The 23,246-nt window shown below is 38.9% G+C and overlaps 2 protein-coding genes across 2 annotated transcripts in view; one reads left to right on the forward strand and one right to left on the reverse strand.

The window, feature by feature from the left end:
• Positions 1–296: 296 nt before the first annotated feature.
• On the reverse strand, positions 297–4,027 carry LOC143182073 (uncharacterized). The gene is made up of 4 exons (XM_076382815.1): positions 3,813–4,027; positions 3,616–3,765; positions 1,242–1,339; positions 297–464 (listed from the first exon to the last, which is right to left on the reverse strand). Coding segments are annotated over exons 1-4 (465 nt in total). The 3' UTR covers positions 297–462.
• Positions 3,261–23,246, forward strand: part of Mamo (zinc finger protein 628-like) — an 82,342-nt gene continuing 62,356 nt past the window's right edge. Inside the window, exon 1 of the mRNA XM_076383622.1 lies at positions 3,261–3,379. The gene's annotated coding sequence lies outside the window, so the exon portion shown is untranslated. The remainder of the gene's footprint in view (positions 3,380–23,246) is intronic.

Below are 23,246 nucleotides of genomic sequence, written 5' to 3' on the forward strand. Positions count from 1 at the left end.
ACTCCTCCTGCCCCCGTGCCTGTCGCAGTGGAGTCGCTCGAGCGGGCTCGGGGATGCTCGAGACAACGAGACGATCGATCATTGATGATGCTCGTGAATTTTTTTTTTTCACGCTTCATGGGAAATTCGAATGCTTGCACTGTGGCTGGTCTTTGTTTCGTCGAGAACTGCGCGGATTTCTGATGCTGATTTTATAGTAACGCTTGTGAGCATTGGATTGGTGTCAGGTGTTGAGAAAAATACAGGTTTCTTTGTAGTAGTTGATGTATATATTCTGATGTGTGGTCTTTATGCTTGTTTCGTATTTTTATTGTATCTTATAAGTCAGGGGATAATCATTCTGGTGTCTGAGAGCTGGACTAACAGAGTCCATCTTTTTTTGAAATTGAGTTTTCTACAGGATCTTGAAGCTTTTTCTTCATTTTGTTAGAATTTAGTTGAGTTGCATTTGTTTTTCGACTCTTCTGAAAAATAAGAAAAAAGGACTTGGGTTAGTAATTATAGTTTTAGAAGTAATTAATGATCTAAGCAATAAATATCAGTTGTTGCTAATAAATGTCATTTTCCAAACTCCTGAAATCGTTCGAATACTTATGTGCAGTACTGTATATTGGAGGTTTGGTAAAACAGTGTTTCTTACTTCTCTTTCTTTTTGGAATTTATGATACATTTTATAATGAAGAGTTTTGTGGCAAATCTCAAGAAATTTTCGAATCATTATATACCTAGCTTCGTTCATTCATACCTAGCTATATGAAACTTTATTTATATCAAGCATGCACAATCCTTCTTTCGTCTAAAGAATTATTAAAGAAGGTTTCATTAAGTATTTTCAAGCATAAAAATAATCTCTTCAAATACTAGTCTATATATAGCCAAAGTGAGCTGTGTTTAGCCTTACAAAGACTAGTTTTCAAACGTCTGCAAAGAAAGTTTGCTTTATCTACCATCTGTTTATTAAACTCAGTTACTTTCTCTCTCTCAAATATTATTTTAGTCTTTGGTAAAGTAAGCATTATTTATATTTATAGATTAAGTAGCCTTAAAGTGGTTCAAATTTATATTAACTTGCATTTGTAATATTCTTATTTTACGTAATTGATATATTGAGCAACATGTTCAAGAAATATGACCCAGAGTCACATAACTCAATAAAAATAAAAATGTAAGTAATCTTACTGTAATCGTACAGACTAAATAAAAAAGCAAGGATTTGGTAATTAAAAAGTCAGTCAACTTACAAGTAACTTCTATATCTCGAGTAAAATTTTTATCGCGAAGTAGAATGTACCAGTCATGGTCAGACCCTCGAGTTCGCAAGCCAGTTATTAGTACAGACCTAAGACAAATTGTCCGTGGCTACGATTATAAATTCATGCAAATATAGTGATGGATAGGAAATGCCATAGCTATCTTTTATTCTGAATTCATTCTTTTTGTTCTTAATTTATGGGCGGAGGTGCAACGAATATGTGTACAAGTGCAAATAACACACGAGTTCGATTCATATAATGAAGACATCATATGCTCGAGCATGGTGAATGAATAATTAAGCAAATTCGTCATCTTGATCAATACCTATTCTGTAATTTCATAAATAAAAGAGAAGTTAGAAAAAAAGGTTGTTAAAATGATTTCAGGTTAATAATTCTCTCGAAGAGCTAGGTTCAGTTACTTGTATAATATATTCCATTTAATTTAATTTTACTTGATCAGAAGAGTGCAACTATAGCACAATATGGTGGTCAAAAATTAAACTAAAGGCAATTGGAAGTAATATTTTGGTACCTCTTAGGAAAATTATTTTGTATTTAATAAAGCATCATATATGTATTAAATTTGCCCAAAAAATGATCATTTCCTCCTTGATTACTAACACTATAGGTTGTACATTTTTAGGCTTTCACTGCATTTTCTTTCACATAATTATTAACAAAAATGCTTATCACAAAAATTTGTTAAATTCCTTAACAAAAAGGAGTATTATAATAGAAGAGCCTCTCAATACTTCCTTCATTTCATACTCCAAAAGCCTAGTCATTTCCATTTGCAGTACTCCAAACGCTCTAAATCCTTGAAAATCATCAACACCCCCTCGAAAGGGAGCCATTTCCCCTTGAACACGATCAGTGACCACCGAAAGCGGGTAATCGTGTCAGGGAAAACGCGAAGTGACAAATCGGAGCAGAATCGCGCGCGAATATTCTCCACCGTCTGTCGCGTCTCTCTTCCTCCCTCTCTCTCTCTCACACGTTGCTCTCCCCCCCTCCCACGCTGGTGTCTCGCACGTAAATTCGAGTTACGCCAGTCGGCACCGTGCGAAATTTCTAATTTCGAGGTCAGCCGCGCGGCAAAACTACGGTCCGAAATAATTACCTTCCGCGCGGCGCTGCGTGAGACGTCAATGCGTTTGATATTCTTACACGCGCTGCTCTTTCCCTTCCTCCCTCCCTCCCACCACCTGCCCTTTCTCCCCCCTCCTCACCCTCGTGGATCCCACCCAATCCCGTCCCCTCCCACCCCCTAAACGCGGCGAACAAGAGTTTTTTTGGTCCAACGACGCCTATGGCTCTCTACGAATCGCGAGATCCGCGAGGGAAACGTGCGCGGCCGTCTCTGTGTGCGCGGCTGTGCGCGTGAGCGTTTCACACCTGACTACTACGCTAGTCAAGCGAGCGACCGTCGCGACCACGGTTATTCGTAAAACGGTCGCGGCCGCGTGAGAACCGGACGAAAAATAGTTACGCGGCCGGTTACGATTTATCGTGGACGAATTGTGCGCGTGGGCGGCGCCGAATCGATTTATTTTGTCGGTGAAGTGTGCGCGGCGAACACGGTAGGTTAGTTGACCGCGGGGCCGAGCGAGCGCTGAGCTGACAGTAGGCCGGCGACGTCACAGTGGGCCGGTTGAGCCTTCCTTCGTTCGATTCAGGCAGGCTCTTCTATTCATTTTACATGTAGCAAGGTAAATATTTCTATGCGAGTGTCCAATCCGAGCTACGAACCGCGAGTCGAGTGCGTGAAACCTGCGTCTGCTCGTCCAACTGTGATCTACTTTTTTTTTCTTTTTACTCATTTTTTTCCCCCTCTTTTCTACACGTCGAAAATTGCCATCTTCGAGGATGTGAAGAAGTTTTCCGGGTTTCCCCGCCTTTTTTTTTTTTTTTAATCGTCCCCTCTGCTCCCCTTCGAGTCACCTTCGTCGGTGCCTCGAATCGAGCCACCGCGCACCGGCTGCTACTGCTACTGTTGTTGTTGTTGTCGCCGCTGCTGTTCGCTGTCACGAGCGATGTGGAGAACCGACAGAGAGAGATAGAGGAAGGGAACGTCAAGCTCGACCCGCGAGCGATGATCGTCGCAGATGAGTGTCGTCGAAAACGTGAGCACCGAGCCATGGCAGGACACGGAACACGCACTGTGCATGAGATCGCGGTGGATCGAGAGGTGATCGCCTCTCCTGTGGCAGCGTGGCCGAGACACGTGAATTCCCACGGCTGACAATCGCCCTGGCCGTCAACGAGATCGCCTCTGGGCCTCGACGTCGATCGACCTTGTGCGCTTTAACTTTTGGCAAATGTTTTCGAAGCTGTCATCCGAGCGCGACGCAATACTCACGCAGTCTTCGCGAAACTCCTTCTGCCCTGTCGCCCCTGGTCCACGTTTATCGCGAGTTCCTGGCGTCGCAGACGCTTAGAAGCTCGCTCGGGCCTCGTCACGCTTCTAGTCGACGCACGCGAATCCGTTCGAGCGGCCGTGGAAAAGAGGCTCGAAGCGTTTTTTGGCACGAGCGTGTGTTGGGCTGTACCGCGCACCGAGACACGTGACAAGTGAACCAGTGAAGGAGCGCTCCTCGAGCGTGGCGATCAGTGTCGAGGCTCGTCGATATTCGGTGATAGGAGCCGAATCGCTCTGGATGAGTATCGCCGCGGGACGCGGAGAAAAAGTAAACAAAAGTTAAACGCACTCGTGGAAGCCGACGTCGATCGATCGTGTCAGCGATTAAGTCGACGTTGACGTAGAGGAACATTCCTCGGGCAAGTGCGAAGATCGAAGTGTTGGAATCGAAGGCGTCGAGACCACCATGCGATTCGTCAGTGACAAACAGCGATATCTGGGTATCTGGAGTAACCAAGCGACCCATCGACAACTGAGACAACTGTGCTTCTACCTCAGTGTCGGAACAGGTGATCCAGAGACACTGTCAACCCCCACGGTTCCAAGATACCGAGATGTCAAAGTTCCCACGATTAAACAGTCAACGCCGGTTCGACGTAGATGATCTGAACCTAGCCTCCGACCTAACCTAACCGTCGCGACGTCGGCTGTCAAGCGCGCGCGACAAGTGAGCAAAGCGGAACGAGGAGCATCCCATGCAAAACGGAGCCAATGGGTCTGCACATTGGGATCGAGCAAGAAGAGTCTAACAGTATCGTCATGGTGGTTCGTTCCCAGCGGGTCTCGTCGAGGTTGGTGTTCAAGCGAAACGTGCGAGGCGAAGAGTGCGTGTTCCGTGAGCCGCCACGGCGGGCCGAAAATATCACACGTGCGTCGGGAGTAAGCCGAGATTTTTGGAGGACGACGGGAGTCAAGTGGGCGATCGGTGAGGAGGCACACTGTTTTCTGGTGAGCGACCAAAAAAAGAGAATCCTAATCGCCAGGGAGGCTGAATCCTTCGGACCCCCTGAGCCTCGTCCACAAACCGCGCGTTCTCATTGACAGTCTCCCACTGTCACCTTCGATCACTGACAGCTAGCTCACATTCGGCACTCACCCCCCCTGGACCCTCCGAAATCAGGATTACGCGAGTAGGATGACACGGTGAGTGGTTTCCCAGCCGCTGGTTTAGTTTCAGGTCAGAGTTACGGAGTAATCAGAGCTGCAGCGTGGGTAAACCTCTTTCAGTCATACGGCCCTGCATGCTAAACAGCATAGACGTTTGACGTTTCGTGAAGGTCGCGTGTTCTAGCTCTCTCCTTCTCCCGCTCGCCACGTCGATCTCGCTCGTCCGCGGTCTTCGTCGCGTGCACATTTTTCTCTCGCTCCTCCGCGCGTACCCGTTGCAGCTCTCCTCTCCCTCCGTCTTTCCCCTCTTCCCACCCCCGCTGACCTCTCCGTTCCACGATGGCCATCCGTCTCGCCCTACGCACCCACACGTCCACTGGCGGACGTTTAACGATCGTTACGCGCGAAATCGTCGCGGCTCATCGCCTTACCGAGAACTTCCGCGAATTTTCCACGAATTTTCCGCGAATTTCCGTGGCGATATCGACGCGCGCGACATTCAGGGATTTCGAGGGACATCAGTGGACAGGCTGCGCTGTGCTGAGCAACGTCGAACAAGAAACGTGGATTTTTAGGATGAAATCGAGTAGTTTGAGGACATAGGGTCTTGGATAAGGGTTTAGAGTTTTGGAGGGTACAGGCTTCTGCATAGGTTTTAGAGGTTTGGATGAGGACTTGGTGGTTATTGTGTGTGGGGGTAAGTTGAGAATTAAGTGGACATTTGCTTTGAGAAATGTGGAGAATTGGGGAATTTGTTGCGTTGAGGTTGTCAGGGTTGTCTGTCATTTTGGGTTTTGTGTGGGGAGTTGGGGAGATCGATGTTTGGGTGGATGGAGTGTTTTTGGTTGAGGGAGGAAACTTGAAAGATTGATAAGGCAGGAAAGTAGATTATTAAATATAGGATTTGGGTAAATGTGAAGAGTAGTGGGTACTTAGTTTCTGGGATTGTGAACCAAATACTATGTCATGTGTTTATAATCCTTGTGCAATATCTAATCTATTAATGTACAAGTTTTTCTCTTTAACAGTGACGTTCTTTGCTTTCGTACTTGCGACAGGTAGATTATATGGATTATTTTATCGTGTAGCTTTATAAGAATTGTCTGATTAAGAAAATTGAATCGGGTAAGATAAGTTGACCCTACGTTCATTCAAACATTTCTGTTTGTATTTATCAATTTTATTATCGCGATAAATTTGTAAATTATAACGCTGATATGTGTACCTTGTCTATATAAATCTTATTGTTAGTGATTTTAATATTGTATTTCTTGTTGGATGATGTCAAGTTCTCACAACAGGCACAGATATTAAATTTCCCAATAATTGGTGACAGTATTAGCCCATTGAAAACATTATAAAATTTTTACCAAAAGAAATAGAATTAATCCAACGAAAATTTCACTTTTGCTCAATAAGTCTTTTCAATATCAGGCTAACTTCCAGTAGTATAATAACTTTCTTAAAAGGGAAAAGAAATAATACAATATTTCCCGCTAAAAATGTATGAATTTTATTGGAGGATAGAAAACCACTCGACTTTTATTGATCGACAATGGTGTCCTGTACTACGCGACAGTGACGAATAAGAAATTTAGAAATTCCAATGTGTCACATCTGTATACTATTTGCGTGTTCTCATCACTGCTTGGTACAGTGCAAGGGTGCATTTATGACCTTCAGGTAGACAATGTTCAAGTGTTACCTTAAACGCATAATATATAACAGCTCACATACGACAAATATTAATTCAGTATTCGTTGTTTGTAATTAATTGCCTTATCACTTTATAGATATAAATGCATCAGTCTCATAACTAACACAAAATCATTTAGATAACATTATAATACATCATCTAAACAGTTTCGAATAAGCATTTCACTGTGCTTAATCGACTTAATTATTCAAATAAATTTCTCGTAGCCGAGTATTCAATTCAGAAGTAGGTTCTGATATAAATTCCTATTCAATTAAATGCATACTCAGTCACAGAGAAGAGAAATCTCTCCATCATTTTTATTCCACATTAGTCATTCAAATAAAAATTTCTCCTGATCTCTGATGAATACGAGTGCGACCAGCAACCCAGACCATGTCAGCTCAGGTCTAAAAAAGCCACCCCGCAGACTCAAATTCGCGTTCCCTTCACACGAATTCCTCTGCTCGAACAACGCCACACACTCGTAGATCCCAGATCATTTTCAAAAAGAAACCTCGTTTCTTTCCCCTCTCCCGCAACAAAAACCGAAAACGGCAGCAACGCGACGCCCATTTCCACACATCACCAGCAAATAATCCCACCCGACAAAATCCAGACCGCGATAATTGCTCTTTCCACTCCGCCGTTCGTTCCCGCTTTTTTAAATAACCATCAAACTCCGTCATGTACCCAGCTACGCGAGGAAGGAAACAGAGAAAGAGAATTAGAGGGACACAGAGGAGGAGGGGTAGGTGTCGGGAGCAAAAACGAAGAAACAAATTAAATTGCTTTCTTCAGGGTGGGTTGAAAAAGCGAGGAGCAACCAGAAAGTTTCGTGCTGTCTGAAAGCAAGGGGAAAAAGCTGCGGCGAGAGGAAACTAGGAAGAAAGGATCGGGCAGCGCGGCGATTCGTCGAGGGACGAGGCGGCCGCGGCTCGTTTGCTCGTGTCACCGCGTGTACGCGCGTTAGTGGATTCAGACAGAAGCGTGTCAGACGATCAGCTGGGTCTCTCGTCGCTGCCTCGTCGCTGCCTCGTCCCCGTGAATCATCCTCCGCGCTACGCCGCGCGGCTCGAGCGCTCGTGCATTCGCGTTTTGTGGAAACGCAAAAATAGACGGACCGTTACGAAAGAGACCCCGCGGCATTTTGCACGTTTTCTGGACTGATTAATACGCGGAGGCATTCCCGCGCGGCTCTCCGGTCGTTAACCACCGATAAATCGAAAGAAAGCGACGAGGTGTACACTTTCGCGACGATCTCTCGCGAGGGAACGTCCGCAGCAGGGGGTCCACGTAGCGAGTAAATATTGGCACTGCTGGGAGCGTTTCTTGATGACGAAATCGTGTGACTCTGGTTGTCAGGCGCGACAGACTGCTTTCCTTGCTTTCTGAAGACGTTCATTTTTGCGTTGAAGTAGGAATTCCTATTATTTGACGTGTGGTAAAAAAGGTTGGGCGTGCTTTGGATATTGCGTTGAGTCGTTACATTTATTTTACTACCCTTGTTTTCGATGAAAAAACAATAGGAAATTATTTAACAATATTGCAGTTTTGGAAAATATAAAATACTACTGTACCTTACCCATCTATTATTTCTGTATGTTCTATATTTCTACAATAGCATTTTGCGTTTCAAAAACTGCAATATTTTTTAATAACTTCATATTGTTACGTTTCATCGAAAATTTTTTGCCAGGGATAGTATCAGTCTCAGCTTAATGGTTGGTGAAATATTGGTAAAAAAGGGGAATTTGTATGGAGTGATCATGAAGTTAATTTAGTTTTTTTAATGGCATTCTATTGTAAAATTCTTCTTGTCCTGAAAAAGAAAAATTTAGAAATACTAACTCGTTAATTGTTCGCTGACGTCCAAGAGTTGATCAGTTTAGAAACAAAATTTTGGGTGATTAAACTGTTGTATTTTTATGTTATTAATTATAATTAGAATCAAGTTTTAGAATTAGTGTAAGCATATTTATTTTTTAAAAGGAGAGTAGAAATTCATATAGGTGTGTTCTCTCGAAAGAATTTTCCTTTTCTCTTTATGATTACATCAGATCATCTCAGCATTCTGGCAAGTTGTCAACTGTAATATAAACTTCAACGTAACTGAATAGTTGACCGTCAAAACTGAGTGACAGAATCAATGTGTGAATATAATACTTCCTAGTTGTACAAAGGAAACAGTTTTATAAACTATACATTCCTTTTTTCTAAATCTTAAAAAACCAGTCTACAATCTCTTCTAAAAATAAAAGATCGTCTGGCTAAAAGTGTTAGATCGCTAAAATTTTCTGACAACGAAATAAACTCGCAGAAATCCAACCATATAATCACGTCAGGAAATTCGGTTATAAGACAGAAAAGCTATGCTCTGAATCGTTGTTTACGCGGAGACAAAGAGGCGACACGAGCGCAATCGACGTGACGATTAAATTCCACGGGAAGCACCTCGCCGCTCAACCTTCTGACCGTCTCTCGGTTCGATAGATCTCGATAAGATAAAGATCGAAACGCTCGGGTATTACATATCGAAACGAAGTTCGATAAATTTGCATAGGCCCGCTGAGGGGATCAACAACACTCCCATTTACTCTTATGAACGTGAAATTATCGGTCAGCCAAAAAAAGAGTTGATACGGGGGGTCTGATAAGAATGTGGCGATGCTCGTTCCGATGTCCCTCTCACTTCTGACCATTCGTGAGGAACTACTCGCGAAACTCGTGCAGGCATATTAAACCATTAGTGTTTCTGAGAGTTCTTTCGTTTATTAAAATAATTTAATTTTCATTTACGATCATATTTAAGATTCTTAAGAGGTTTCGATATGACTCAGGGAAATGTGTACGATAGTTTCTAATGAGCGATTTCTCTATCAGATTATTGTTGGATTTATGATTCTACTCTAGATGTTTACGTAAATTTATGTTTTCTTAAATGCAGCTGAAGAAATGTAATCTAAATAGAGATTTGTTTCACGCTCTACGTATTATAGCTTCTTTTTTTACTTTGAATATTTAATATATCTGCATGGACTCTACGTTCTATATTTTTGCGAGTATTTAAATTTCTCTTGAATCTATAGACTTCTATGCTCTATCGATAATATGTTTTCTTGATTATTATTCTTTATTTGAAGTTTTCAATAATTATATAAAATAACTCTAATACAAACGCCAATAAAAAAATCCATAACTAATCCTACACATCAATTTTACGCATAGAATTATTCAAATTGTCGATGTATTCGCTGTTGCATAGTCTAAATCAAGTGACCCAACATTACGTGCATCCGCTCACCTTCTTTCGTCGCTATCGATTCATAATCTTAATCGCGATAGATAAGAAGTCCTCCACTCCAGATATGATACTTTCTCATTATAAACTCGTCGCTGTCCACCGTAATTTTTGAAGTTGTTCTCATTAAAAAGTGCCTTCTATTCTCCACACATTTTTTACAAAGTCTCTCTTTTCCCTTTGGCAAGATAAAATTATCAAGAGTAATAAATTAAAAAGAGTATTTTACTATTTTACAAGTTCTTCGAGTATACTAAGTAGTGAATCTGTATGTTATTTACTCGCTACATTATCCTGAAATGAAACCTGTAATGAGTTTATACAGTGTGGATAGCAAGTTTCGTAGGTCAGTGATCAGCAAACAAACAGGAATGGGAATCAAGTTCAATATGCACTCAGAGATTCGCGTCAATTTCAATATTCAGTGTTTGTTTCACGATTCTAGAATACTATTCAGGAGAAATAATATTTTATTCTTTCCTTTGAATTTTGAAATAGGTCCCAGCAGGTTTGAAGAATGTATGTATAAGTATTTTGACGTTTGAAAGAATTAAATCACATAAAAGTAGTACTATAGGGTTCTATACTATACTTTGGTAAACAAAAAATATTATAGATAATTTGGGGTGGGTTATTCATTATCATGATGCAGTTCTACGTTAGTTGTAACTAATATATTAATTGGCATGCATTGTTCTGTAGTGATTCATGTTAAACAGACCTAAACGTTCCCTGATTTTGAAAGTAGATATATTTTAATCTAAAAAATTATAATGGTGTGCAGTATATTTAAGGTTGTAAGGCAAAACGATATGAGTTACATATTTCTATTTCCAAGATAGTGATATTCAAATTTACATACTGTACATCGTTCCTACAGGGTGTTCCAGCATTGGCACAAACTGAAAAATAGTGGGTCTACATGAAAAGAAAATCGAAGAGGATAAAATTCCTTTTTACTCGAAGAAAGTACAGTTTTAAGGGGAACAGTCATGTCTGACCATTGACCTTTTCTACTGCAGAAGCATTCCCTTAAAATGCCTAAAACTACAATTCCATCCTCACTACTAAAATCAGTAGAGCCAGGAGAGTTAGTGGAGTACTCTAATCCTCATCTACAAAACCAAAATCCTTTTCCCCAAAAATTCAGAATACAATAGTACATCGATTATTAGAACTAACTTCAAAATTCCCAAGCAATTTTTAAAAATTTTTGATAAACCATTACTAAGTAATAATCTGAGGTTTACTCGAGGTCTTCTATATTTTCAAATACCAATTCAAATAGTACTCCAAATACCAAAACTTCTAAATATCAAAAATCGAGGAAGAAGATCCAGTTCGTATAATCGACACTCTACTGTATCCTACTGTATGCAAAAACTGTGTTCAATATTTTCCACTTATTTTCTCATACAGAATTGCCAGCTTTTAGCTTGCACCAGCAATTTTGGTACACCTTGTATACGTTGAAAACAACGACGACGTTCGCAGCGAGGCAGTTTCTGCCGTGGCGGCGCGAAACGTCTCGACGTGCCGATGAATTTATTTCCATGCGAACGGAAGATCGTGCGCAGCGTGCTCCTCGACGGCGAGCGTGTTTCGCGCGCTTTCGACCGTGCACCGTGCGTAATCGTTGCAACGGAACGGATCCGAAATCTTCGTTCCGGCTGACACGGTTTGTTCTTGCGTTCGAGAGATACGGTATCGATGAGGCACCAATAGCCAGCGTTTGAGGCCGACTTGGATTCCTGTCTTATTGTTAGGAACACGGTGCAAGTAGAAATAGTGAAGTGAAACTAACTTAGAGGAAAGAAGCACGACAGTGGCTCTGATCGAGACCAGATTTAGAATCTTAACTTGAATATTTCATATTTGTTTGCAGCTAGGGAATGCAAAACAGGAGAGGCTTTTGATATTTTAAGTTTAAGCATCTGCCCTTTTTTTAAAATTGAGTGGTTAATTTTGTTTCACTTAAGTGGCTAATTTTGGTTCCAATGGGAGCCACTCTCATATGGATTGAAAATTTGCTTCTCTCTGTGACTTGCAATCTGTCTATCAGAACCCAGTTCCTGATCAGTTTATTTAGTATTTCAATACATATATCAAATTTATTTTGATGAAAATTTCTTCCAAAGAATTAACAAATAATTCATACCTACTTTAATATTTATACATGACATTTAATACCTGGTAATGAGACATAATTTAAGTAATCAGCTTTGCTCCCTTCATGTCTTACTTCAAGATTTAATTACTATTTTCGCACTTTCTTCAATAACAAATTGAAGATGGCACATAGATTTACCTGAATAACAAAAAACTTGTATTTAATTAATCCTTCTTTGAGGAAAATCATGCTTATCACCCTTAAGTGACCAGGAACTGGCTAAGCGACTCAAAATGCCCTTCACCCCCACCGCGGTTCGCAGCCCCCGCGCCTCGCGTACCAAGCTCCCCAAATAAATCCAACAATCGTCAGTCGAGACCCGTGGAAGGGGGAGAAAAAAAAGTAGAAAACGATAACGGATAGGTCGTCGACGCGGTTGTCGTCGTTCCGATCACGGACGACTCGAATCAAGTTTCACGGTGAAAACGGTTTGATTGGCGGCGTTCCGCGAATGATTTTCGATCTCCACCGCGGCTCGGTCGCCTCCCCGACGCGCGATCATTTTTTTTAAAACCGGCGACAGAGCGAGGGAGGTCGCGACAGATAGAGACGTAATGATTGCAATATTCCGTTAGTAATTGCTCCAGTCGGCCGCACCGTTGAAACGTCATTCGCGCGGCCCCCGTAGATTTGTTTTTCCCTGCCCGATTTTCCCCGTCTCCGTCGCTCTTCCGGCTGAAATGTCATTCGTAAACCGCGTGCACTTTTCATCCCTTCCCCGCCCCCTCGAGCCTCGTCCACGCCGCCCTCGGAGCGCCGCGTTTCCGCGATGCCATTCATCGCGGTCGAAATCGATACGCGGCGTTAAACGCTTGCTGCGCGTTTAAATCGGCCGATACGCAACAGCAAGACGGCCGATTTTAATTAGATCCGACAAACTTTTTCATTATACCGCGGGACGCTGGCCCCGAGGGGGCTCGCTCGACGTCGATGGATGGCTAGCTGCGTGCGTGATCGGGCCGATCGCTGTTCGGGGGGATCCGCCGCGCGTTTTAATGCGTTTGTGATATGGCTGATTGTGTTTGTGCTTGGGAACGCGGGGGAGCTGGTTGAATTAACCCTTCTGTGACGGAACACTTCCGCCCGCGGAAGCACTGAGCTAACGGAAATGAAAGGTATGTGGTTAGAAAGCTTGTGTTCTGTGAGGTGCACTTCTGATCGAGGCTAATGTAGTGCTTGATTGCGAGGAACATGTGTGTTTGGATAGCGTTATGAACCTAGGAATGAATTTTATTCAGTATTAAGTATTCTTTTGTCTTTTTGTGGGAGGGATGAAAATTAGTGGGTGATGGTTTAGAAACGGAATTTTTCTGAGGGAGATTATGTTTGGGAGAGAAGCTCTTTGTAGGATATTTTTTGGAATCTTGAATGTTTAAATATTTTACATGAAGATTGTAGATTATGTAGGGCTGATTTAAGGGTTGTAGGATATCCAAAGGGATTGATTCTTTCGAAGTTGTAATATTTAAATAAGTATGAAACAATGATATTTTTACAACTCGTAGAGTTATTTATTCAAAGTAATTACATAATTAGATGACATAAATAAATAAATAAATACATTGCAAGATAATATATGGAGATTTGAAAATAAACCAAATTTCGCAGTATATGAATGTGTTACACAAACTTCTATTGAAACTGTTAATAACTAATTATTACTTTAAATTATTACTTTAAGAAACAAGACAAATTTGTGAAAGTGTCTTTGGGTAAAAGAATTTTCCTTTGAACATGACTAATAATAAATTAGCTAATAATTAATGATAAAGAATATTCGTAATGTAATATTTCTGACAAAAAGAACAACACTTTTGAGCTACAGTCTATATACATAATGTAATAGAACTTTATAAAATTTGTACTTTATAAATTACTTAAAGTTAAAGTTATCGTATCCATAATAAATATCCGAAATTATTCGGAAAAATCGATTTTCCTTTCCATCCAAATTAATCAAGTAAATCCGATTATATGAATCCAATTCGAGAATTGATTAAAAATACTAGAATTAAATGACTTCATAATTACTACTAATACTGTTATTAAACTTGATTAGAGTTGCAGTATATAAAATCTCTAATTGCGCGTTATCTCTTTGGAACAATAAACGTTCTTTCGTACATATCTATCGAATATAAATCTGCCATCGAACTTTGTTAAGTTCCTTTTATAATAATCCATGAAGTATTATATTTAAAAATTGATATCACAAATAGCAATAGTAGCAGAGAAATTCGAATCATCCCGTGAGGAAGGTCTTTCTTGTTTACAAGATACAATATTGGAAATGATTGAACGAGACGGACAATATCGTGTAACTTATCGTCGATTGCGCAGTATATCTGATAAAATTTCGAATTCCTGTGATACGATTCTTGTTGATTTCTTGTCGCAATCGACTTCGCCAAATGTATGAACGAAAACGTAATCGATTCTTTGCCTTGTACGGAAGGGAGCCACTGTTATACATTCTAAGTAGAGTTGCATTTTAATTGACATTCTCAAATCCTATGGTCGATCAGAGGAAATGCCATGCCATTTGAGTGCTTGCATTGCAGATGCTTGAAATGGTCTGGAAATAAAGTGAATTTATGGAAATTGATGCTGCAAGTCTGGTCTTTCCTGTTCTTAACCAATTGTGTCTTGATTTCATTTGAAAAATGTTTCAAAATGTTCTAATTTCATTTCACTCTGTATCGACTAATAGGGAGAACATTCATTGACACTTGTGATTGATCTATTTTCATAGAACCACTGCTATCGTATTTTAGCTACTCAATTCGTTAGATATGATATATTATTCGTATTAATTAGGCTCCTGAAATATACCTTAGAAATTAATTCAAGAATTGTATAACAAAATTGTATTTCTCTTATTTTTATTTATTTAATGACATGATTCATATTTTTAAAGAAATTGAGTTTCCTCACCTTAATTCAAGCTCAGAAGATACAACTTCTATTTTCAATAAAAATGATTTTTCTAAAAAGACTTTCCTTGGCATAAAATTAGACTCAAAACATCGACCATAAATATCTCAAGAATAAAAATATGTAACTTATGCTGCCTCGATACACCCACTAAAAATGTCAACAAAATTTACAATTATCCTTTCAACTTCGACCTGTTTCCTTCAAGAAGCTTCGTGAATATCAACCACGGACGAACCCATGCACAAAGTAGCGGAAATTTTCGTATCGTCTTCGCAAACCAAAAACGCAAAGAAAAGCCTGAAAAGGAACGTCCTACAGTAGAACTCCATTTAAACAGAGTGCTCGTATGCCCCTAAGCAAGATGCCAATCGCTTTTTCCTAGATGCTCCCTCACAACCACTTAACTGACCACTTTAAACAAGCTTCCGTTTATGCCTCCACCTGTTTTACAACTTCAAATTTCGCTCGCCGCTGCATTTCAAGTACGAATAAATCTCCATGGAAACCCTTGACAATCTTGCGCGTCAATATATCCCGACGAAAGTTCCCACCAGCATCCACCCTGGATGGAGCCTCGCGTCGGCTCGATTCAAAGGGATCCCGAGTGGGTGGCAAGAACCCGCCACCGAAAGGCTCATTCCGCTTGGTTTCTCACGGCCCTCAAAAAATAGTTTTTCCGTGTCGACGTGGACGCTTTTTTCCCGCTTGCAGCCGCCGATAAGCACCGACGATCACGGGGCGCGGCGCGCGCGCAAAAGGAGGCCGTCGCAAAAAGCTTGCCACGGGGATTAGTCATTGGTAACCGAGCGAGCTTTTTCCCAGCGAGGCGATCCCCGCAGTCGTGACCGTCGCCTTGGCTGATTTATGGCGAGCCATCGTTATTTTCGCCTAGCCCTAACTTCGCCTCCGCCCGTGCCTCCATCACCTTCTTCCCTCTCGCTTCCTCGCTTCTTTCTGTTCCCCATTTCGCGCTCCGTCTACCTTCGAAGACCTCAGCTTCCTGCTGTTTTCTCTGCCTCTCGCTCTCCTCGCCGTCTCTTCCTCCATCCTTTGCTCCCGAGCGACCACCGCCGCCTGCCTTTCCTACTTGATTCGCGTTTAAGCGTGGGTGGGAGAGAGGCCGGTCGTTAGCCAGTGGGTAACGACGGCTGGGTGCCGGCAGACACCTCTTATCCCATGGAATCTCGTAACCGAGCGAACTCATAGCGAGAAATACGGCCGAGGGAGCTTGGCTGCCCTTTAACGGGGTTTCGTAATATTCAGTTTCGGGGGAGTCGCGTTTCTTGGAGTTGCCAGAGACGAGGGAGTCTGGAGAGTTGGCTTGCAGCGCATTGGATTGTGGAGTACTGTCTCTTGTTTTAAATATGTTTTGCTGCAATGTTTGTGAAACATATTTTGGTATGTCTGCACCTCGGAGCTTGAGTAGTCTGAGTACATTTTTGATTAGGAAAACGATCTTCCACTGTGCCTTTGTGTGATAGGTATACAGTTTAGGTTATTACTATGACAATCGAGCTGTTAGCCCTGATGAATCCCTGGTTTTGTTAGTCAGGCACAGCATGAAATCTATCAAGAACTTGTGAACTTTATTAAGGTTGTGCAGATTATCAACTTATTTAGTGTTTGCAAATTTATGTCATATCTGTTGGTATCGCTGGTAGCCATAAGCACTGACAAACGAAACTCTCGAAAGATTTGACTCTTAAACGACCAATCAAGAATTCTAGAAGAAAAGAATTTGTAGAAAATCCTTCGTTAATACTCTATTCCAAAATTGTATTTCTTACCCCCAGGGGTTGAGGCGTGCCTTCATGGGGAAAAATCTTTCCCCATGAACACGTTTCTCAATACGGGAACTAGCGATCCCGGGGTTCCGAGCTAGCTTGTTAATGTTGAGATTGTGTGAGCTTTTATTCACTCAGATTGTGATCTACAATATGTTTTCTTTCAGACTACGTCCTATAGTAGTCATAGCATTAATACAGTCGCAACATTTCTTATATAACGTTTGTAAACATATCTTAAAATATCATAATTACTATGCTAATTGAAGCGCTCATAAATTTCTTCTAGGCGTCCTCTACGTCTTGAAAAGGTTTTGCTTGCATGCTCTTTTTTAGGGTGAAATTAGAGGGAAGCAATTTGTGTCGAAAAACTTCTTCGCCATAATGACTCTCTCATGCGCAAATTTTCATCACTTTCTACTAACATTTTCAAGCTGTTCATACAAGCAGGAGTACCACTAGAAAATGTATGATCCAGTTGAAGTTTTATTACCATACATGGTTTTTAACTCTCAACTATTATATTTTTCGTATCAGTTATTCAACATTGTTGTAGGTATAATATTTTCATTTCAATTTATCAATCATTTTCTCTTATGATTCACATACAACATGGAAAGTGAATTTAGTCTATTCATATCATAAGATAGCATAATTCCATCGTAACAGCTTAAAGTTAAACTTAACTTCTCAAGTTCACATGGCAGCAGTTTGTAAGTGACAGACTTGCCTAAGCTTAATGGGAGGCGGAGTCGTTGGAAAGGGTCAGTCAGGGTCATTCTCCACTGGCTTTAGAGTGTAGGAGGGTTGTGCTTTCTCCCTTTGCCTGTCAAGTCAGTCGAATAAGTTTTAATCAAAATAATAAAAACACAATTTTAAATAGAGTAGAAATCATAATTTTCTGAATTCTCATTTACAACTCTAAATAAATTAAAAAGCTTGAGACTTTTACAAAACAGAAACGTCTTTAAATTTTCTCATACACAATTCTAAAGAACTCATAAAAAATGAATAATGAAGAAATAATGCACAAATATCTGCAGTAGGTATCAGTTTATTCCCGAAGTAGAAACAGTCGACCACGAACAGACACGGTAGCCGAGACAATTAAATTTTGCGTATTACTCATTTTCATTTATTCACGCAGATTTATTTTATTATTATGTTATATTTATTTAATATTTGTATTTTCTGTCACTTGCCTGTTAAGTCAGGTGGATTGCAAATCTTCTATTTTATTTAAAAAAAGTATTGTCCTTCTAGTAAAAATTCACTTTATCAAAGATGTATGATAAAAAATACACTTGAACTTGCCATAGAATTCTGATAATATTAATAATAACTCTGAATTGATCAAGTGCAATTATAATTGTTGCTGTTTCGTTAATATATCCTATATGAGTAATTACACTATCTAATTACTAAGAGATCATACATTCCACTTACAATTTGCTGTTGAAGTTTAGATATACTGTAGTGGAGGTTTAGGTAAACTTCACGAAGCACACTTCAGTCTGATTTTCTGGTCAAACAAGTATTTCAACTCATTATCTGATGAGTAAACTAAGGAACCTAACATTTATACGCAACGAAGTGTTTGTAACTACAATAATACCCTGAAGTTACTGGATAATTGATTCTAAAATAATCCACATAAGCCAAGGCGAAATTTATGTACGGATTATCGTATTGATATTAACATTTCATTATATTAGAATGTAGAATTGTATTAGATAAAGGTGTCTACACAGGCAAACTCTAGGACAAAGTTTTGTCTGCAAATGTGGTCGAGCCACAAAACCGATTGTAACCACATGTCGAAAATACAGACGTTCCACCATATTTCGAGACTGCTCTAAACATACACTGTACGTATAGAATTATACATGTAAATTTCCTTTTCATTTAATTAGTCCTTTCGTGAGTAAGTAGAAAAACTTGTATGTCTCACTTCATACTTTTTGCTCTTGTACCTAACAAGACATTGAAATCCTTCTTAATAAAAAGAAAACAAAAAAAAATTAAAAAATGGAAAAATTACTCATTTAATTAAAGAGACCTAAAGAAAAAAAGAAAATCTTAATTTTCAAAATGTTCAAAAAAGATAAAAATCCAAAGTAAACAAAAGTAGGAAAAGAGGTTAACTATACACACACTGTGGGGGCAGTGAAAGCTACCAGAACTCTTAAAAACGCGAGTGACCAAAACCGCGACTAACCAACAGAATTTCCAGCCTTTCCAAGCGGCAGTGGACAGAGGGGCCAAGAATCGGCCCTAAAAAGAAGTCAGAAAGTAGTTTGCGGTGAAGAAGTAAAGAAAACTTCGAACGTAGCACTTCTGGAAATCGCAAATTCGCATTGTTTCTCGTAATATCGTCGCGACTTTCTCTCGATTACGTGCGCTGGAACTTTACCGATCACGTACTTGCGACTTCACAGGATTCGACAAAACCCCGTTACAAACGTCCCACAGATAAACCGTGTAATTAGCGACAGGGACGCGATTACGTGTCACCTGTGCGATTTCATTCGTCCTGGCCATTGACTCTGTCATCAGGAATCAGAATTCCATCATTATTTCCCATCATTTAGGCTCAACATTAGCCTCGAGTTCACGTGATTCGGTTCTCACGTACTTCTCACGTGGTGACATGTTGTGATTATCTGATGTTATACATCATAGTTAGGCAGTATTTTACCAAGTTTCTTTTTAATAAATTCTGCATCGAATTAGTAATGTTTGAGTATAAGTTTGGAGTAAGAGGAATTATTTATGAATAACGAATGAAGATTTATTTGGGTAAATAAAGTATCAGACTGAATGTGTTATATGAAGTTTTCAGAAGCAATTTGATCAATTCTATTTTTTATGAAATTTTCAATTTCATTGTCCAGACACGTGATTAGTGATTAGCTTTTCAAGAATTTAGAAATTTACCTGCGTCTTTCTATCTGCTGTTATAAAATGATAAATTTATTGGTGCATACTTAATTTTCTCTATTTTTTGTTTTATAGAGCTAATCAATTTGGTATCTGAGTGGTTTATATTATTGTATACATTAACCTTAAAACACATGTGTGTTTTACATTTAGCAATATTTTATTTTGGGCTACGTGGGAAGTAGTATCGACGATAATTCTGTTTATTTTTCATTTCAAAAGGAGTCTGTTGAATGTAATTAAACAGTATAAAACATTCACAGTGAAGTATTTAAATTTTATAATATTTTGTACCTCTGACTGAAAATAATTTATAAAAAAATAAACTTGTTAATTGTTTTTGACAGGAAAAACACCACATATACTCTAAAGAAACTTTTTATAGCTACTGTGCTTGACATTTTATAATTTTACATATTGCAATGATAAAAAAAAATAAAGACTCTTTACAAATATTGAAATCAATTAGCCTGTAAAACACTTAAATGAGTGTCACAGCCAAATTTGGAAGTTAATTAAAATCTGAAGAAAAAAGGACAAAATATGCTTGCATAACGATAGCTTTTTGAAATATGTCTGTGTTAATCGATAGACAGGCGATAAATTATTAAAAAGAAAAGAGTTAACTTTGGATGGTATAACTTGAAAGTTCCTGCCATTCGCTGCGACAGTGCATGCGATAAGGTACACAGGCTAAAGTAAAAAGCGGAAGAGTTCCTGGAAATACGTAAACGACGTTGCAGAATATGCTATGCTATCCTTTCCATCGGGGTTTCGTTACGTTCGCGAAATCATTTGATTCGTGCCCCGACGAGACTGAATTTCTAGTGTCTTACATCGCCCAGTGTCTTATGAATTAAAATCATCTCAACGTTTTTTCTTTAAATGTTGATAAAAATTCTATGCTTCCAATGTATTCCTAAAATTGGGAAATTGGAACTATAATTTTTTTCCAAGAAATAGTTTTCATTTTTATCATTATTGCACTTCTTTCCATACTGGTCACAAAGTTCTTCGACTTTCATTAAAAAGTCGGTATCGACTTGAAAAATATATATTCCCAATTTTTAATAGGAAGGAGAGTCATACTATAATTAATGACATTTCTTGTTTAATAAAGCTCAACAAGAGTTAGTTTCACACTGAACAAAGTTATAATTCAGGACAAGAAGATATTGATTTTTTTTAACCCTAGTTTACATTTATTACTAGTGATAAAGAGAAACTAGACATCATGAGAAGATTCTAGCAGATTATGTTTTTCAAAGTACTTTATAAATTCATCTAAACAAATTTACATAGTTTAATATCTATCCAAACAACTGTGAACTTTTAGACTAATACATTAAATAGTTTTCATGATATAAAGCTTCAAATTTTCCCTGCGTATACGCTGCATCATCCCTTGAAAATCACACATTGTTTTGCTCGGGGAGAATTTTTTCAAGCTATGAAAAATCAAGTTGCATTAATCTTTTAGTATGGAACGAATTGTACAAATATCGCAGATTCTTGAGACAGTAATGGGCCGTCGTTTACTAGGGATTAGTTGCCCGAGGAGAGCATCTTTCCAGGGTCTCTTTTGTCCCTGGCTATTTGTTGAGGCTACGACGCATGACGCACCGTCATTAATCACCACGCACCAAATCGTAATATTCCTACGCGTAATAATTAACGGTTGTTTAACGATTCATAGAAACTAATTTACGCCGCACATTAATAAACCAAAGCCCCTAGGTTTCGAATGATTTTATTGTCCATCGTAGTCGTTAGTGCAGTTAGAATCGTTGTGGCTCGCAGACACGTTAGTTAGTCAATTAGAAAAATACGAATATGGATTAAATATATGAATCTTTTAATCGGTGAAACATAAATTCTGGGTTTTGATTTATACGAACTTATCGCAGCAACTCTAAATGAGTAGATATATTAAAACTTATCTATTACTTTATGAAGATGAAATTCATTTTTTTGTGAAGCTTGCACGTGTTCAGGTTCATTTTAAATTTAAATAATTTACACTTTATTATCAGTCTTGAAAAATGTTATGCTGAAATTCTACTTGTAAAGTACTTAGGGAAAACTGTTTTGGTAACATATGTTCACAGCTCAAACTTAAATTAAATTAAATACTTAAGAGCAAAAATTTGAAGAAACTTTTCATATAGTTATTAATGCACACAAGTGTAAAAAGTTTCTAATATCTGAAACGATTGAAAGAACCCAATTTTTTCTCGAGTTTCTCTATACAAATAAAATACCTTCATTCAAAGAATGATTAGAATGAGGTAAACGATATACAAATATCAAACAGTAGCAATCATTCAAGCCCAAATGTTGCTCAAAATATTTGCAATATTATGAATTTTTCTATCAACCCTAATGTAATAATTACAGCTTTTAGTTTATCAGTACAAAGCACTGATAGACAGGTTGCATAAAAAACGTTAAGAGATAAATTAAATATAATGAAACAAAATATAACAGGTTGCAGAGGACAGCTGAAATTACTATTATTAACTTAATTGCAAATGCAATGAAAAACGAATGTGTTAAAGCAAATCTAATCCTAATGAAAAAATTCTATACAGTTAGAAACATGCTTCCATTCAGGAAAAATAATGTAGTAAGAGATATTTCGTTCACTCTGTCGTAATCCGTGCGTAATTAGCGTGATTGCGAATCGCACACCTTCCGCTGTTAAAAACGCCTACCGTCGGATCCCGCGCGCCTAGCATTGCAAGTCTCAGTAAAATGTGTATTTTATCCAGTAGATAAAACATAAAATATATTATTTGTAACTCTAATTTTTTCAAATGATTTGTATCTTTGGAAAATGATATTTAGAAATGGTGGGAATATTAATGAACTTATTAGAAGACAATACTGTGCAAGTATGATCATACCAAAATTATTCAAAATAATTTAAATAGTACCTAGTAAATCGATTTTTCTTTAAACATTTTAATTATTTTTGTCATCAGTTTAATAGTGATCAGGAATTACAGAAATATCGATAGGCTTACAATAATAGAGTATTTGCTCATTTCCACATTTGGTGTACAATGTTATAATCATTATAAGCTTGTGATTCATTTCAAGTGACAAATTCACAATGAATTAATATTGTTTTATTATTTAAAAAAGCAGAAAAAGTCGAGTGAGTTTATAATGGGACAATACTCTACATCCATGGTCATTTCAAGATTCTTACAATAGCTTCAGTATGTACTGATAAATTAGTGACTAAATTAATGAACCAATAATATTCTTCAATTAACCTAATGGTCTCAAAAAAATTCCCATATTAGTAAGTAGCTTATGTCGAGACGAGATCCTGCTAATTTGAACTTTTGGTCCCTTTCCATGCCCACTTCATGGCTGTTTACGACAAAGGTACAACATTACAGCATTCGATATTGCGACTTCCGCAGCGTATTCATTTCGGTGTATAAATCGTCCAGTTATTTAATTCCCCTGCCGTTTGTCTCGCGCAATTATAATAATTGAGGTGAACGAATTTATGCGCCGACGAAAAGGTCTGTACACGCGTCGCCCTCGACGCCTGCGCGTCGATAAATTGCACGGAAATTGGAATTATAAAATGTTGCCGATAATTGTCGGAGGTTAGCGCAC

Source organism: Calliopsis andreniformis, chromosome 8, assembly GCF_051401765.1.
Source record: "Calliopsis andreniformis isolate RMS-2024a chromosome 8, iyCalAndr_principal, whole genome shotgun sequence".
Taxonomy (NCBI): Eukaryota; Metazoa; Arthropoda; class Insecta; order Hymenoptera; family Andrenidae; genus Calliopsis; species Calliopsis andreniformis.